The 18,887-nt window shown below is 42.0% G+C and overlaps 1 protein-coding gene across 3 annotated transcripts; it reads right to left on the bottom strand.

Annotated features, from left to right (window-relative positions):
* Nucleotides 1-415: 415 nt before the first annotated feature.
* Nucleotides 416-18,519, bottom strand: dcun1d2b (DCN1, defective in cullin neddylation 1, domain containing 2b). Of its 3 annotated transcripts, none has more exons than XM_006639195.3 (7): nt 18,435-18,519; nt 13,324-13,540; nt 12,594-12,762; nt 11,483-11,613; nt 8,412-8,494; nt 6,131-6,227; nt 416-5,785 (listed from the first exon to the last, which is right to left on the bottom strand). In XM_006639195.3, the coding sequence occupies exons 1-7, from the start codon at nt 18,435-18,437 to the stop codon at nt 5,706-5,708; spliced, it is 780 nt and encodes a 259-aa protein (XP_006639258.2). In that variant the 5' UTR covers nt 18,438-18,519; the 3' UTR covers nt 416-5,705. The 3 variants fall into 3 exon arrangements, with proteins under 3 accessions (XP_006639258.2, XP_015219736.1, XP_015219737.1); XM_015364250.2 differs by having other exon boundaries at nt 18,431-18,466; XM_015364251.2 differs by lacking the exon at nt 18,435-18,519 and adding an exon at nt 18,292-18,403.
* Nucleotides 18,520-18,887: the final 368 nt, after the last annotated feature.

An 18,887-nucleotide genomic window follows, 5' to 3' on the forward strand; every position in this document is an offset into this window, starting at 1 on the left:
CTCTCTTGGATGTAAACAGGTGATGTTAAACAGTGGATTGAAGGAGGGGGAGTTTAGGTTTCATCTACGGGAATTGAAAAAGTATTACAATCAGTACTACCAAGGACAGAATTACCAAACCGATGTTCCTGGATTTAGCTAAATGTGGATTTCCTTGCTTTATTGATTTGTTGCTTTTAATTGTGAAACTGCTTCTGGTTATCCATGCGCAGACTTCCCTATGTCTATTGTAAAACTTCCAGCAGCGGGCTGGGTACGTTGCTCTAGTTCCTGGCCTTTCAGTTTTTTGTTTCACCAGAGTAATCAATGACTGTGACTGAACCGGCAGTTCTCAGACACCCAGGCTGCCCATCAATACTTTGAAGGAATTTATGAAATGGATAAAATGAAAACAAAACTGAGTGGCCCCGCAGTCTTTTGTTAAAAACATGCTTTATTTAACAGGTTTCCTTTTTCTTTAAAATAACAATGAAAAATAAAATATTTTAAACACCAGCAATGTAATCTTTAATTGTATTTACAAAAGCAGTAATACTGATTTTAGGCTGCACTTGATTCGGTACACACTGACAGCAGTAACTTCACTCAGGGCACTTTATGCTTGTTACATTGCAGTAATCCAGGCCTTTACAAGTGTTACAACAGAGCTACAACTCAACTTAAAAAAAGAAACAGGGCAATTAAAAAACCGATACTAACAGTTGCGGTTTGTGTGCTGAAGTAGACTTAAAATAACCTAAATGTAAACACTGTAACAATGCATTTTATTTAGAGGTATTATCATCAATACCTAAGAGAGGTGTTCAAAGAGTTTTGCAACAAAGGTATGTAGAAACATACCGCTATTCATTGCAATGCATTTATCTGACGTATCCTTCAAACTAGCAAATCCTGACAAAGAGAAACCCCTCCTAACTACTGCATTAACCTCCTGCCAGTGGTGCTCCTCAAGGAGTCTTCATACTGGAAATCGTACACCAGGCAGGGCATACAGTAAGTCAGGATGCCAGGTGAAACAATAACCACTCAGGGCTACATCTGTGCTATAGCATGGATGGTTCAGCTTCAAGCCCACCCTGCTGAATGAATGGAGGCTTGTGAAACCCTGCACTTTCCACACACGACCAGCCATGCAGCAGAAGACTGGTCAAAAACCCATCAGTTTGTTTTGTTCACGGATGACAATGGACCTGTGATGGTTTTTAGTGGTGGGATATAATTCCTCAGCAGGGTCACTTTTAAATCTCAGCATACCATGGCCATCATTTTAATAAGCAAAATATCTCTGAGGGTTTAAACGCAGGGTGCTTGCAGTGCATTCATTCAGCCCTGGTGTCAGTTTGCCAGACGTGAACTCAGAAGTGAACCCTTTTGGTGTCTGGCTGCACTGTGTCATGCCATGCTCAGTAACCAGCCCACGCTCTGCTGGATCAGTGTAGAAGAGCTCCAGCACCTCTTTGCTGGATTCTGGCAACATGCGCTAGCCGTCTTGTGAGCTGAAGTTTTCGTGCACTCATCTGATGGAAATTTGTACCGCACCACAATGTCCAGAAAAAGCCTTCCGTGTTCCAAACAAAAGACCTGCCAAGCTTGTGTGCAATTCTGCAATGCTGGTTAGGCAAACCAATGTAATATTTTTCACAGCAGAGACATTGTCTGCTCTGTTAATGTGTAAGACTTGTCTGGACCCAGGGTTGTATTTAATCATTCACTTTTGATGTTTATATGCCTGTAAACATCCTTTAATATGGCAACCACGAGGTGGTGAATGAATCTGCATTTCACTGCCCCCTTACGTCAAAATGTGATTATTGTATGTAGACCAAGTTCTAAAAAAAAACATTATTCAACAACCTAGGGGAAAAAAATCAATCATTAACAGATGCCAATACAAACTTAATATTGAGTATGAGTTATAAACACAGATTTCAATAACGCATATCGACAGCATAAAAGTCCCAATCTGTGCACACAAGTAGCAAAACTTTTTGTACACCCCTCAAATTCTGACAGCTGAAATCCTTCAATTTAATTCCTCAAAAACAGCTAATGCAGCAATAAATAAGGTTAGTACCAATATCTTCTAGATGTCAGTAACTGATTCATCAGCTCACAAACAATGGACAACAAACGAGAAGTTCAAATTAATATGCACTTGGCTAAACTGGTATAAATTAAGCATAATTCCACCCCGTTTGTGTTTATACTGTTTTTATTTTCTTGCTGTCAATCTGATTGCGCTCCACTGAAATTAATAACTGTAGTGTAACGCGTCTGACTAGCTGTCTTCTGTTAATGCAATGACATCTAGTGGTGGAGACATTATGGGGCATCGGAGATCAAATAATTTTATTGCCAAGATGAGCTGGAAAAGCTACAGACAGATCCTAGCCCACAGGAGAGTCAGCAGAAACACAAACCAGTCAGGGGAGTCAGGAAGAGGCAAACCCAGGACAATGTACAAGGGTCCAGTAAGGGCGAAAGGTCAAGGCTTGTTAGACTAACAAAATGGCACCACTTTCAAAGTGAGAAGGTTTCATCTGCACTGATAGCCATTATGACATCATAATTGCAATATGAGAAGGGATTGTCTTATCTGCTGCTGTACTGTGGTCAAACAAGCCCGCTATTATATGAAAGTTAATACCTTCAGATTACTATTTAAGAATTCTATCAAGATAATTACATCACGGTATACACTGATCTTGGATTACATAGATGGATCTATGTAAAATGATGAAGCTTTCAGCTGGAAAAACATGTTAAAATAATCAGTTATTCCTTATTTTAGAAACATAAAGTATATATTGTATGCAGGTTATGAGGCTGACAGAGAGATATTCTGGGTGTTAACTGTTAGACAGAACTGTGTTCCAGTTCCTCAGACACAAAATAAGCTTTCTCCAGATTTCAGATCTATTTTATTTGCTTGTAGATTGTGTATAAATCACCTTGAATGTGTTGAATACAAATATTCCTGAATGTTTTCTTGTAAGTCCCTTTCATTCACCAGTTTATTCCAATTCAAAGCAGGTTTCAATCTGAATAACACAACCAGTTGCCATCATCTTCTGCTGGTTTAAATTCAAAGCTAACAAAGCTCATCAGTACAACCCAATGATAAGCAGGCACTTTATAACCCAGATAGAATAGTCACTCCAGCAATGTAGGACCAGCATACAAATTCTCACGAGGAAATATAATTCAGCGCGGCCCCTATTTATGCAATTTTGGTGTTTTCCGGAAAATAAAACCCCACAATGAAAAATGCGATATTATGGATCTGGGCTTTTTGCTGCTCGGTATTTATGTTCAGTGCAACTTTTGCTTCACAGCAGCTCACCATCCATCTATACAGGTGGGAGACGAAGACATTCTAAGAGAGCAACTGGGAATGAAACCAGGGGGTTGTTGCAGAGGGTTGACATTATTCTTCAAGATTTATATTGTGATTTATTTAAGTTGTTTTTTTTTATTATTGGACTGTTCAAGTAAAGATACTGGGGACATTTTTAACTTGATTGATACAGTACAAGAACATGTACGCAAGACGTGATTTAGATTTTAATGGAGAAAAAACTGTTCTGGGTTCTAGATATATTTCTGTGTTCAAGTGAGAACACGGGATAGTGTCCGTTGTTGTTGGCAAAAAGCTGATAATTTAAGCAGTTTAAGCACTTGATATAAAATGGGAGTTATTTTCCTTTACTGTTTATCAAGTCTTGATATTAGGTTTTAATAAACAGAGTAGGTTTTTTGCTGAATCTTGGCCTACTACTTATTTAAAAACCTGCTTTCAACATGTATTTTTCCCCAGACTTTTTTTCCTGCTGTCTGTTCTTTCATGTGTCGTGCACAAGTGGTGTTAGAGGACCACAGGTGGTGGCCACAGGTTAGGTCTAACATCACACTCCTTCACACTGCAACGGGACAAACTGTGAGTTTCAGTGGTCATACCGCTGAACGCGGGCGAGGTGCAGCGTAGTGTGTAAGGCTCTAGTCTCGTAATCGGGTGGCAGATTCAGGCTCCTGCTGGACACCCTGCTGTTGTACACTGGAGTGAGGTACTGTACCCCAGACACTCCTGTCCACCCCGCTGTATGAGTGGGGACCAGCATTGCTGGGGGTACTCCTTGCAGGGGTGATGGGTGGGGGAGGTCACATGCTCTCTTGTCCACGTAATGCCATGGAAACCAGGAGCCCATGTGGACCGGAGATGGAAACTACCCCATCAGGTGAAGAGGACAGAGCTCTGCAGGATGTGACGGACACGATGGAACACTACATGAAAGGCTGTTCAACCTGAAGAAGAGAGCGTGCTTTAAACTCTTTAAACCAGTATCCCTTTCTGCTTGGCTTAAGACAGATGACTTGAGTATTTGATTCATGAGAGCTTCGATTAAAAAAGCCCTGCTCTAACACATGCACTAGTTCAGTTACCAGGCCGTCTGGTACGCCAAACAACTACGGAAACAGAAGAGAACGCTGTTATATTTATGGATGGTACAACTGCGTTTCGGCTGACAGGTACTCGCACCTGTGCTCGCTCCGACCCGCCCGTTGAAGTGGCGATGACTCGAGGATACGGAAAGTCGAGAGACGTCAGATTCAATATGATCACGGCCTACGTTAATAAGCGGTGCTTCTCACCTGTTTCACGCTCAGCGGTTTTAATGCTGCTTCCCATTACTTCGTTAATCTAGAAAGAAAAGCACACAAAACAAAACAGCTCCCTGCAGCCCAAACAAAGCATTCCTCGTGGTTAACAACGTGTTAAATTCCCTTTATAGGACAAGGAACAGACGATAATGGGGGAAACACCAGCTTGTTAAAATTAGGGGAGACATGTTAGCCTGTTACGTTCATGTAGGTAGTAACTGAAGGCATGATAATCCACCAATCCACTCAAACACCCTACTGGATCATTTGAGAAACAGCGGCCCTTGGGTCTGTACCAGTGTAATGGTAATTCCTGCTGTTTCATTCTTCCAAAAGTACAGCATCGCCTTCCCTCGCTGGCTGACATTTAAAAAGGAAAAAAAATGAAGCATACTGAAGAGCCGACTCATTAATTTACACCACAAATGCTTTTCTTCTTCATATTTATATATGTATATATGCTTTTTATATATATATAGCTCTCTATATATCTATAGGTACAGTATTTTACAACTGTAATAACTGTGTCTGCTGGTGTTCACCTGATCTGAATGGCATGCTGTGCTGTCTGAACATCTCTCCGGTTAAGAAAAAAAGGGATCTGTAGTTCACATTGTTCCAAAGTATAAAAAAGACATGCAGAATCTACATCCTATATCATACAGCCATTGCGATATTTTGAAAGGTTTTTGTTTTTTCCTGTGTTGTCCCCCAACCCCACGTAAAGCAAAGAGCTATCTTCTGCACCCCCACCCCCCCAGCCTGCGCAGGCAGAGTCTGTGCGCCCGCCTCCCGTTGCCTCGTCCTGTGAAAGCAGCGCGCCGGGAGGCCGGGTCTCAGGGAGGGGGCGGCGGCCTGTTCGTGCGCCGGTCTCTGTCCTCGCCCCTACGGCGCACGCCCCCTCCTCGCCCCTCCCAGCACCGCGCACACGGTGTGACTTCAAGTGTTTTTTTTTTTTGTCTTCCGAAAAGAAAAAAAAAACAGAAAACCAACGACAAAAAATGAAACGACGAAAGCAACCCCCTCCCCGCCCCGGGCGCCCGCGATTATACAGTTTTGCGCTTGCCGCCGGTGACGATAGGCCGCGCGAATTCCACGAAGTCGTCGATAAGAACGGGCCACGCACCTGCAAGAGGAAAACCAGAATGAAAGGGGACTTTTCATTCCCTCTCTTGAGACGCAATGCACTGCCGTAAAGAAAGCGTCTCGATTTACCCACCAAATTTAGATCTTCTGTCACTACAAAAACGCCGGCTTGAGCAAAATTGTGTACTACAGATTAGAATGAGATCGGCTTTTCTTTTTTGTGTTGTTAACCACAATGTGGAGAAAGCAAACCTGCCTAGTTTTGTTTACAGAAACCATGGGTTTATACTTATCCCATCAAATTTACAAAAAACAAAACGTCAAAACACAGCAAAATAATCAGACTAGCTCAGAGACATTTACAGTACAACCTTAAAATAGTTACCTTCTTCATCATAGTTTGACATGTCATCTGCGATCATGTTTCCAAAGTCTAAAAGAAGATTCCACGTGTCTTTGGGGATTGATCTTTTGTGATGTTCCTACAAAACCAAAACAATACATTTTAAAACAGCTGAATAACAAGATGGCTGCAACACATCTAGTGCTCCTTAAAAAGGGACACTATACGGTGATCTTTAGGTAGCTGCTGACGAAAACCTTCTCTTTGTCTCCATTAAAACAAGAACTCATAGACTCATAAAACTAAGTTGGAAGAGTGCTGATGGCCCTGTTTCATTCAAGGGAAGAACTCCCATCGTCAATGTGTTTATTCCTAGTATTAAATACTCTACACAGGTCTGCATGTCATTTCTGTAAGTCGTTTGGTCAGAATGAGAGTCCTTCACATATGTATCAAATGTAACTATACTGTACATACGCTTAAATGCATTAATCATATGTATTGGCAAAATCATCTCCACGTCTGTTCACATTTATAAGAAACAATTGCTCCACACTCCACAATCTTTGTCTTAGTCATCCTACAGTAGGTGGATTTTCAGCCTATAGAAAGAAGGGAATGTGTTGGAGGTGGGGGCTGAGTATAAGCATTCCTCTGCTACCCAGAAAAAGAAGGAAGTAGTCCTATAACTTATATTATGTAGCATGCTCACATAGGTTTCCTGCAGGTGCTCTGGTTTCCTTCCACAGTCCAAACGCATAGTTCTACAGTAGGTCAATTGGCTTCTGAGAAAATCGGTCCTGGTGTGTGTGCCTGTACAGTATTCGTATGCCCTGTCATGGACTAGTTTAATTTGCTTCGATGTGCTGAAAAGCATGAACAAAACTTATGAGATGCATCCTCAAAAGAAAACTTTCAGAATGGTGTCAGTAAGAGATTTGTGAATGAAGACAGTTCCTGTGTGAGCCCAAGACCTCACAGAGTCTGGACTGTTTGACCCTTATCTACATGGAGCATCAGAAGAAAATGTTATCACTCTACCCTAAAAATGCATATTTTTAGAAAAATCCAGTATACATTAAGATATTAAATGTTTTGGCTTCATTTCAAGTAACCGACCATTTATGAATGACTGTGATAAACCTCAGTGACTAGCTGACACATAAGAAGTAAATCACCTGTTGATGATTAATAGAAATTATTCTGTGCTGAATAGCATAGCATAGCCTGCTGAAATGAACAGAACGAAAAGGAACTGACAGAGTTCTCTTCTCTTATCAAGAGAAGAACGCCTTCGCGTTTCATCAGTATGCTAGAGGCTGGGCTAAGTCAGCACACTGTTGTGCGCTATTGGGGGTACCCACAGCTGCATAATTCTAACCAGGCAAGACGTTACAGTCAAACATAGTCCCACCAATGTCAGGCTAAGATCTGGGAGAACAGGGGTCACGGCATCTCAGCACCACGAATAGGGAGGTACAGAGCTCAGTCTAAAACCGATCACATCTGGGGAGCCCTGCCTGCAGGCTCATCCTGACCAAGTCCCAGCAGGACACTGGTGTTCTCAAACCGTTTCTCTAATAATGGCTTTCTTATAGAAAGTTGGCGACATCTGTGTCAGGCTTGAGCACTATTACAAATTTGGCTAGGCTGCCATGGTATTTACAGTAGGGCTCAGAGGCCTGTGAGAAGCACAGGATCCCACAACCATCCATGTGTGAAACATGCTGTATATTGGAGGCAGACACAACATTAGCTGTACAACAGGGGCCATAATCAAGCCTGTGGTTTCATGGTTGACCCTCTACTGATGAACTGTGTTAATGACAGGCGCTAATTAGCATGATGAACTGACTGACATAGTCAATGCCATGCCTATTTTGTAACACATCAGTGTACCTGCTACAGAAAGATTTTGTGGTTTTCCTCATGATAACTTTCGGAATTTACCACAGTTATGAATTGAGTTTCTTTTGATGCTCAGTATAATTATCACCATCATACAATCACTTTTACAAGCTTTAAGTAGATGTTTTCTTATTACATTACAAAAAAATGACATAATATTATACTTTTATAAAGCCTTTTTAAAGTAGTCCAGTACTGTTCATGTCTTTATAACTCGTAACAACTCCACACACAAGTACGAATGCCTGTGGGGTTTATCAAACACACAAAGGTGGCAAAAAAAGATCAATTCAGCACCATCACCACAGAGTTCCTTCCCCTCTTTGAGAACTCCAGGACAGTAATGTCAAGGCACAGAGGCACCACAATTCCCCAAAAAGCAAACTTGTTAGCACCCCTCCCAAGAGCAACTTACCAATAAAAACCTGTTCCAGAGGTCGAGAAACTTAAACCTTCCTGTCAATACTAAATTCCAGTAGGCCACTGCCATTTCTAAATCTGAGACAAAAACAAGAAAAAGATATGAGTGCTCTCACGTATACACCGATAGAATTATGAAATTTACCTACTACAGAGTTCTGCTGCAAATTCTGATAAACACCGAGAAGTGTCGTGTGGTGTAGAACCCATTGTGCTTTCAAGGTAGCGTCTTATAAAAGTGAAAACTACCTGGTGTGCCTAGTATGATCTCAAAACAAGCCTGCAATCTGTGTGGTACAGACTGGAAAAGCCATGACACATGGGTGGGAGTGCTGTTCCACCAATCAGTCTGTACAGCTGCTGCTGGTGATATACCAGGCCAGTGCACTGCATTCATCTTTCTCACTAGTCTTGAGGAAGCCTGACAGCAGCGTTAGGAGGCTGAACCCAGAACGAATTCGAACACTGCTGTTGCAGGATGGAGCTGTCGATTTAAGGTGGTGTGGCGAGTCGCTGGCCTACATAAGCTAACGTCTAAATATGAAATACATAGCCCAGCACAGCATTGCCCCACAGTCACCCAAACAATGCTTCTTCCTCACACACAGCCCTTGGTGACCCCTCTGTGGTTTCTATTATATAAACAAGCTCTGCCACTGACAGAAAGAGAACATCTATGCACTTCATGCAGTCTGTGGACGGCTTCACGCTGATTGCTGAGCTGTGATGTTACCACAGTGGAAGCACCTGATGACTGTTTTCAGCTCTATGGGTCTTGCACACCTCCCAGTGGCTTTAGCAGTCCTAGCTGGGCTGCTGGAATCTACTGATGGCGGGACAATGGACTCTGAAAGCCCCAGTGAGACTGAACGGCAGCATTTCGAATGTGCGTTGCCTGAACCGAGGCATGGCTACGAACCTGTGCGCCTTTGCTTGCTCGCACATCACTTTCGGATGTTAAAAGTGTCTTCTTAGATGAGTGCTGTCACATTTGTCCTCATGTCTTGCTACGTCGGTAATAAGGATTGCAAAAGAGGGACATGAACTTTCACAACCTCACATGACATCATATTTTCACAGGCTGGCGTCCTGCAATCCGCCATCCGTGGTGAAAGTAAACGTGTTTCTGAATATTGAACAAAACAGATTTTTGCAAGGCTACAGCTCAACCGCCACACTAATCATATTCCTCCATCCACCCTTTTGAAAGGTGTATTCCTAATTTTCGCACCTTTTTCTACTTCTGTGCCTCGCTCATGTCTTGATATTTATGGTCACTCTACACTCATGTGACGGGTTTTGGGTATTTTCACACATTTTTCTCCCGACATTGTTTTTTGCTGCTTCCACTGAACCCAGGTCTCAGAGATCTCCATCTCGTCTTTGTGAAGCTTTTTTCTTTCCAGAAAAGGGTCAGTTCCCTTAACTTCCCTGTGGGCCCTTACCTTACCTCGCAGGCCTGGACTCTAAAAGCTCCAACAATATCCTTTTGTGAACCGCCCCCATCGAAAAGGAACACTATGTACTTCATGGGGCATCGAACTACAGTAAAACTTCAGCAGTGCTCTGAGCCAGCAACACTGCTTTAATAATCAAAAGGCCTGGTTACTGCAACAAATGTGTCCATTCAGAGATAAGAGGATTCTGTAGCTAATCCGCGCCAAGCAGTCCTTTGTGCAAAAGATTGTTTCTTTTCCTTCAGCAGCATTTTGGGGGACCATGGTGTTTACAGCAAAGTTAATATTGTGAAACAGAGCTACGGTACCAGCTCTGTGTGTGAGTAAGCAGTTCGTCTGTGGAAATACTTCACCACTGCCTGAGAAGTCAGAAACGTCAATTGGCCCTTTTAAGCTACAAAACAGAATTAGGACTAGTTTCATCGCAATTCAAGGTAAGATCTTCTGCCATCACCAACTATTTGCCCTAATGCATCACTTTCCAGAACTCTAGGCCTCACGATAATTCTCAGGCCAAACCAGCTGCTACACACTTCTCAGTTATTTTCCATCACTGCCTCTTAACGCGTCTACTGTAGTTGCACTAACCCTGAGACTTAGTGCGATTTTGAGAGCGAAGAGGTGTGTGTGTGTGTGTGTGTGTGTGTGTGTGTATGTGTGTGTGTGTGTGTGTGTGTGCCCCAGAACGGGCCGCTATCAGGCCTGCCTGCCAGTCGTGGCACAGACAACGGCCCCCCTGCGCTGGGGGTGGGGGGCACAGAAGGCGCTGCGTGATAGGGAGTCTGGCACGTCACAGGGGGCCCAGCTGGGGCTCGGCCTGGCTCCGCAAATAAGCCTCTGCCTTCGGAGCCACCGGGAGCCCTTAAAATCCCACTTCACTGCACTCTGCACTGTGATGGGGAGCTGCAGCCCCTCGGCCAATTTGCCTGTCATGAGCCAAGCCCCAGGAAAATCCCCAAATAATTAGGGGACGGAGCCAGGCTTGCTGAAGCACACTGCGGTTCACAAGATAGGCAGCGACCGTCAGAAAGACGATGATTCGCTGTAACACAGGCTGCCCGAGGCAGGAGTCGGACACGGAGGTACACAGGCGCAGTTCCATCTTCAGGATATCAAAGCCGCACAGGCACGGGTAGCTTAAATCAGAAAAGCTGTTCTTAAAACATAACGGCCATCAGGAAGTCGTGATTCTGTAAAGGTAACGTTATCGTATCCAACATTTCTGCTACAGAAAAGCAGCTTGCCTCAATCGTCCGTCCTGATGCTTGGGGACAGGAGAGAGGGATGGGTTATTTACAGATTTGTTTCTTGAGGTCAGCAGATCAACCGACCATCAATGACCCATCAGGACAGTCTCCCCTGAAGGTTGCTGCTGTTCCCACATTGCAGGAGCCTTCAATGGTTGGGAAATTCACCCAACTTTAAACTTCAAATTGTCTATAGAAAGGCTGCATTACGCAGCATGATCCTTTCTGAAATGAAGGGGCTCAGGTTTACTCAAAACCATTTCTTACATTTTTTAACTTCACTTTCCTTCCAGATGTTTAAAAATACTGGAAAGTGTCTACTGCAAAACAGAAAGAGAGAAGGATTAAAAAAAGACGCTTACCTAAGCCCTTCTGTCCGGGGTTTTTAGCAAAATTAAATGTGAACTGATAGAAGTCTTTGAACTTTCCTGGGTCTTTTAATTCTTGCTCTAATCTTGGGAGGAGTGCTTTAAGTTTATCTGGGCTGTCGCAGCTGTGAGAGAAAAAAACAAGACAAAGAAAAAGCAAGTATATACTGTAACTGGTCAAACCAACAAAACAAAAGCATAACTATACTGACATTCTATATATCTGAAAGAGCACGGCGAGCACCCAAATCTGCAGTGATAGTCAACAGCCTTGGTCTGATTCAGCTGAACCTTTTCTCCTTTTAACCACGAAAAGGTCAGAATACACAGCTATAATATAAGTCTCTCTTGCTGTTGTTTAAATATTAAGACCTCCGCATGACAGTAGTTTAGGAACCTGTCTGACCATATTAAGGAAGTACTATTCTCTTTCTCTCATTTGCAAACAATTGTATAATTTATGCATTTTTGCCTATCAAATTAGTAGATGTGAAGTGTCAAATGAATCACAGAATATTAATTTTAGAGCGCATAGAGAGCTGAAATACTTGTTTAAGGAATATGAAGGATGTGATTTTCCCTTTACAAAACAAAAGATTAGTGTAAAATACTTCATAAACCAGTCCCTCATTTAGGTTTTTGTAGCTGAGGAATAATACCATTAATGTTTAGGGTTGAATTTTTGTTTTGCATAATAGAGTTTATAACATTGGTTTTTGCTTACTTATTTGGATGTTATCACTTAAAAAAATAGATTTTGGGAAAAAAACAAGTGATATAATATGTGGAAAAGAAGGAAAAATGAAATATTGGCCTTGTATTAATCAGCTGCAAAGCAGGGTATACGCCATTTTCCTTTCCAATTTCTTTCTCAAAAACACCCAATGCAACTTCTTTATAATGCACAATTAAACACTTCTTTTTTTAAATGTATGGCACAGAAGTTCTGTGAACTAAAATTATATGTTTGTTACAGTGGCATTCATTCTCTTTCCCTTTTCTGAAAATAATGTAGAAATAATGCCAGCGATGGCTCTATTCTATTGTTATTGAGCCCTCAACTGCTAAAATTACACAGCACGCAGATCTGACAGCAATTGCTTACCCTAGCTCTGACATGCCTTCCACAAACTCCTTCTTACTGAACTCGCACTGGGTGGCAGCTCTGAATTTCCACGCTACGACCAGCACACTGATGCTGGCTGGGTCCAGGTTCAGATCGTCACAGAACTGCTGGATCCCGTCGATACCAATCTTATTTTCATCCTGAGGATCTGGGGAAACACACATGACACTTCACTGCACTGTGTAGTGAGCTGTGGAATAAAGTGAGACTTCTCAGGTCTCTCTTTAAGAGGTGGCAACAAGGTGAGTTACAAAAGCACATCCACAAACGAAGATGAATCAAGAGCAAGACAATGAACACCTGGTTCTAAGCCTGAGAAGCCAACGTATATACAAAGCACAGGTTTATTACATGGTCCAAACCCTGCCATCCGTATTCCCAGAACTGATCAATGAACGTCAGGATTGAGCAAAACCCTTACTTTCCATATAATTAATTTTAACAATGAATGATACACTCAGGGTCAGCTGAAAGAGTGCATCTCAGGCACTCAAGCACATTTAAAGTTTTTGTAGTGAAGTTCCAAAATGAAATCAATTCAAAACAAAGCAAATCATTTAACACATCCCCGATGAACTAATTTTAAATGAAACCAATTGAAAAAATGAGCAAAAAAAACATTTAATCAATGCCTGACCAAAACACAGGTTCTGAAAAGCTAAGAGACTTACCACACGCTCTTGGAATCAGAGGGGAAAACAATACTTGCCTTTATACCGGTTATAAAGCTGTTCTATTTTCTTCCGGTCTACTGAGTTCTTCATGGATTCTTTGTAGTACAGGTCTGGATTCTGGAAGTAGTTGTCTGTCGCCACTTCTAGTTTCCAGTCATTCTGGGTCAGGCAGTACACAGCTGTCTTCTCCCCAGACTGAGTGAAGGCCATAAACTGGCGAACCTTGTCCTTCTGCGATGACTTGAGCTTATGCTGAGAAACACAAACACACGCAGAGCCCGGTCAAACAAACGTTTGATTGTGTTCTCCGTGTAAAACTGTCCATTTACAGTTTGCAAAGGCCTTCCTTTCATGCGGTAATTCTCTCTTATTCGAGCCTCCTGCCCCTGCCAGCTCCTACATTTTACAAGTCACTGTTAAAACAGGCGCCTTCCCACTCATACAGTACCTTCAATCTGATTAAAAAGACAAAATATTTGCGACTTGCAGATCAAAAGTCGTGCTGCAACTTTCAAATAGTATATTAATGTTGATAATCAATTTTAATTTACTAAAAGAAAATGTATACTTTATGCTTAAAACCCTCTTCTCTTTACTAATAGTGTAATTCAAAAGTAGACCTTCATTAAAATCCAAATAATCTTATTCTTCTTAACTTCAAAATAAGATTTATTTTCTTTAAAACAAGTATACACAGACATATACTCCAAAACATTTTAGTCTTTTCAGTTTTTATCATACTTAAATACTTTGTCATACTTAAAAAAAAAATGTATTTTGTAAACTACTGTATGAGCTGCTTTCAAGTATTCAAAACAAGTTTCGGTCTTTTTGTGGAGCACTGACCGGCACAAGTAGCCTCACACCTGAAGGAGAAAAAACGAAACACCTAAGTAAATGAGGGTACTTAATCTATAAACACGAAAATAATTATTGCACCAGAATTGTGATTTTCTTTTAATTACATTAAATGTCAAGAAGGTGTAACACCATAAGGTAACAGTTTATTGCCGAAATGTCTTACATTACAGAGTACAGTACACTGAATTTCATATTTCCCTTACAGCAAGATGTGAAGTGCCAACATGGTGTATGTGCTAAATATCCTGTATATTTTTAAGACGGAAAAACGGATAAAAGAAACCTTTCAGTTTTAAAACAAAAAATAAGGCTCAGTAAGACTGAGTAACCTCCTCGCCACCCCACCTACATATGACTGGCAAACATCATACAAACATGTCCACACTGAGCTTGTCTGCTAGGGTACCCAAGCACTTTCTTGTACACTGAATTGGCAAGCATGTAATTAAAGGTTCTTATGAAAGAGCTATTCTTTATAACATTTTTATTTCCAGTCTTGATTTTGTGATGTAGAATGCGCATTTGAATTTTGAGAATGCCAAAATGTTATTACATTTATTAGGGTATGGTGTTTTTTTTATTATTATTATTCTATTAGGGTATGGTGTTTTTATTATTATATATTAGGGTATGGTGTTTTAACACTTCAAGCATTTGAGGGATTCATGTATTTGCTACAACACTAATTAAAACAGAGTATGTGACTTTTGCATTAATTGCTCATAAGGTATGTTGATGAAATATTTCAGCCTGTGACACTCAGACGTGCTCTCAGTGGTATTCTGAGCTTGCCACTCTAAAGAGCTATAAGCGTGCTGATCTTTTTTAGGACATCCAGAGATTTCAGGAATAACATCTGAATGCTTTACAAACACTCAGAATTCATGTTCCAGATTATTTTACATTATCACAAAAGTTCTCCATCATTATTTCTGGATGAATTGCAACGCACACAGAATAAAACAATTCTTCACAAATGACAGCAAATAAAATGCATTCTGATGTTGCAACCACCTGTTTTTATGTTATACACTTGCTGCTCATTCAGTGCCCGAGAGCCCTAGCCGACCATGAAAGATTTTACTGCTAAGATTTTATGCCAAAAAAGGGACTTTGTGTCAATGCAAATTGCATCACAAGAGTTGCTGGCTCTTAATTTGCTAACCTTATTATCAATTGGCATAATGACTACCTTTTTTTAATTAAAGACCAAAAGGCATACCATTTTTTATTGTGTACATAGTGGTAACAGCATATATTTTTTTAACATTTGGAAGAACGGAGCGTTTCATGTGTCCTTTGATTTTTCCATGAGAATTCATGTTATAAATATGCAATTCTGACTTTAATTAGGAGACGTTTACAAATGTGGAACAAAAAGCCATTTGTTAGCACAATGAGTAAAAAAAAACAATATTCAGAAAGCATTAGAGTGTGTGTTCAGATTCAGAGAAAGTGAATTGGACCACACGGAGTGGCGTTATCATTGACGCCTGCGTCCTCCTCGCCTCTTACGCTGAATTGAAGAACCAAGGACAAGCTGCTTGTTTCTCATACGTGTGTATAGCACACGAAATAGGCCTACATTTACGGTTATTAAAAAAAATCTAAAACCTATTATTGCACAGTGCAATCCAATTGTTTGTTTGTTTTTTGCCAGTCAACTGAAATTTAAAAAACAACATTCTCTTCAAAATTGTTTGCACACTAGAAATGAACTGGAGCCATCCCCTTTTACTAGAGCTAACTCCCGTATTTGCAGGTTTTACTAGAGGAGATTTCAAGCCCCTCGGCCTCAGGACTGCAGTGGCTGGAGGAACTCGGGCTCCCCTGTGACCCTGTGCTGGATGAAGAGGTCAGAAAATGCCCTCTAGGAAATTTCCTTCTAATGCACTGCAGTCAATACGTGTACATAAGAAAACAAATGGGTGAATTCAGTTGACTAGGAAGCAAGAGGATTAAAGCTTTTAGCTTATCCAAGAAATATCATATTGTGTTTATTTTAAAAACATTCCAAACTGTGCTAACAATACTAAGTAAGCTTTGCTTGGGGGGGAAAATATTCTTCCTTAGGGAGGTGTCGAAACCAAAACTGACTTCTATCATCAGTGTGGACAAAAGAAAGCCTTTCAGTGTTCAAGAAATTCCCAATAAGTCCCAATAACTTGATTACATGTAGCTATCTTGTGCTCCTTTTGGGTTTTGCTTATTTCAAAGGCATGCGCACTGTTCTAAAGGGTAAAAAAAAAAAAGACAACACATCCTCCCTTTTTTCTGTCAACAATCTTTGGTAGACAGAGCCACAAAATGTTCTGGAAAAGGCTTAAGTCAACACACTTCCTGAATTGCAAAAGAAGCAGAATAAAGTTTAAAACATTTTGTGGTGGAAAGTGTGTACTTAAAACGTGTAAAATGGATTCATTTTCACGTCACTTTCAATAAACACTTCTCCAATTCAGGGTCACGGTGGCCTGCAACCTCCACTGGGAGTCACTGGGTACAAGGCGGGAGACAGTCTGGACCAGACGCCTGCTCTTACAAGGGCCAGTTTTTACAGAAGACAATTAACCTACCAGCATGTTTTTAGACCGTGGGAGGAAACCGATGCACCTGGAGGAAGTTCAAAGCACACTGAGAGAAAACACGCAAACTCCAAAACCCACTCGGGATTGAACCCTGGACCGCGGCGCTGCAAGGCAGCAATGGCAACCACTGGGTACCCATGCCACCCCATAGCTTTCAGACTAGATCCAGACTCAAGTTCAAACACGCGCAATGGCAGCAGAATTTCCACTCTGTGGATTGGAAAGTACCCTGCACTCCGCAAATACTGGTCCCAGCACCCTTTAGGTATAGATCAATTCAGCTAGCTCTCCTTCATCTAAATGTACAACAGGGCTGGTGTGATTCGACTTATGATGTCCTGCACCGTCTTCGGTCCTTCTCTTGCCACTACATCATTGCTCTGTGGTTGAGGGACTGGTAGCCCCCAGGCACAGGCGTTACAGAACAGACATAAGGCCAGTAACGTAGGAATCAAAAGATTCAGTGGAAAGTGCTTACGTTCAAAGAACTAAAGCATAACTCTCTCGGTAAAACAACAAAAAAAAAAGGCAAAAGCTAAGTGCGTGACCTCATCGCTGCATTTTGACAGGTGTCGAGCTTCTCACTACTGAAAAACGGACACAGATCTCCGGGACAGCGCATTCAAGGCAGTGAGCGAGACTTGATACAAATATATCGATACTACAGGAGAGCGCCGGGCATGCGGGACGAGACAACACAAGGGAATGTTGCTTCTATGAGAAACTATCCATCCTGCATCGGAAAGGTGCTGGAAGATACAAAGATGCCGATCACTAGTATTTAATGTAGCACGCTCCATATTTCAAAAAGACAACAGCAGACGCCTCCAAAGTTTTTAGCCGTCTACTCGCAAATATTTCCCTTCTCCATACAAGACCTCCGCTTCAGGACTTAGTATTTGTCAAACACGAAAACCATACGTTCCTATTCCACTGACCAATTGGTTACAGAAATTACACAACTAGTCGGATCCTAGTTAATTTCGTTCGTGAACTCACTGTGAAGTCAATTTCTACTTGCTACCGGACCTCAGGCATGCAATACTCACGGTGCGAACGGTATAACTGATGGCAAACCTCTGTTACCAAATGCTCAGGTCAGGGAAGTTTCAACAACAATCAGAACAATCCTAACAGGGTTAGTGTGTGCGATTACTGTCTGAGAAACTAACACTATTAGCTTGCCGGCGAGGCACACGTTAATAACGGCATAGAAGCACGCAGCTGCAGGATTGAATTAGGCATGCACTGCAATGTGTCGGGAGTGAAAACACAAATAAAAGAGCTGCGGATGAACATCGGCGCTGCTCCGGGGCTGTAGTTTCGTGGTCGCATGGGTGGAAAGCGACAATCTCAACTCGTCCTACTTAACTACCCGGGCTCAGGCTACCAGCGACCCAGTTCCCGACTCTCTGCAGCCGGCCAGCTCCCCTACCCCAGCTTGCTTGTAGACCAAAAAGGGAAAGGTACGTGCCATGCAACTGCTGGTGTCAGCTCTCAAAATACCATCAACTCTCTCTGACCTTCCTTTTCACAAACTGCTCCCGCAAAACACACCTGACAATGCGACACTGGCCGAAGACACCGCGGCCACAACACTCCCTGACTGCCTAGCGCAGAGCCCGTCCCGCTTTCCAGCGCTTCGCCCTGCTGCCGTGGCTCATTCGTTTGTTTGGGTTTATTATTTTGATCTTACCTACCATTTTATCACCAGCTGTTTGACCAACTTGATTGCCAGTGGCTCGCCGTGCGCTTGCGCACCAGCCTCCGGGGACTGCGCCGCAGTGCTAGTGGGCATGCGCAGTCAAGGAGTGAGAAGTAGGGAATTGTAGTCTTTTGTTTCTTCCGGCAAATACAATTCCGAACATAGACATGGAATGGACATACCCTACATCAATGTCTCTGAAATTACCGAATTCAAGTCATACAATACGTAACTTATAAATACAAGGTTTGTAGGTGGAAAACGAAAATATACACGCCTACATTTTCCTTTTGCCTCGAGAGTTCATTCAAAATCTTAGGTGGATTAAAGCTCGTGTGCGGTATCGATGATAAAAGACTACATATCCCAGCAGACCGTATCCAAGGATGGACCCTGTTTATTTTGATTGGGGACCCAAGACGGAAAAAAAATGAATCTGGGGGAAAAA

Source organism: Lepisosteus oculatus, chromosome 15 (genome assembly GCF_040954835.1).
Source record: "Lepisosteus oculatus isolate fLepOcu1 chromosome 15, fLepOcu1.hap2, whole genome shotgun sequence".
NCBI lineage: Eukaryota > Metazoa > Chordata > Actinopteri > Semionotiformes > Lepisosteidae > Lepisosteus > Lepisosteus oculatus.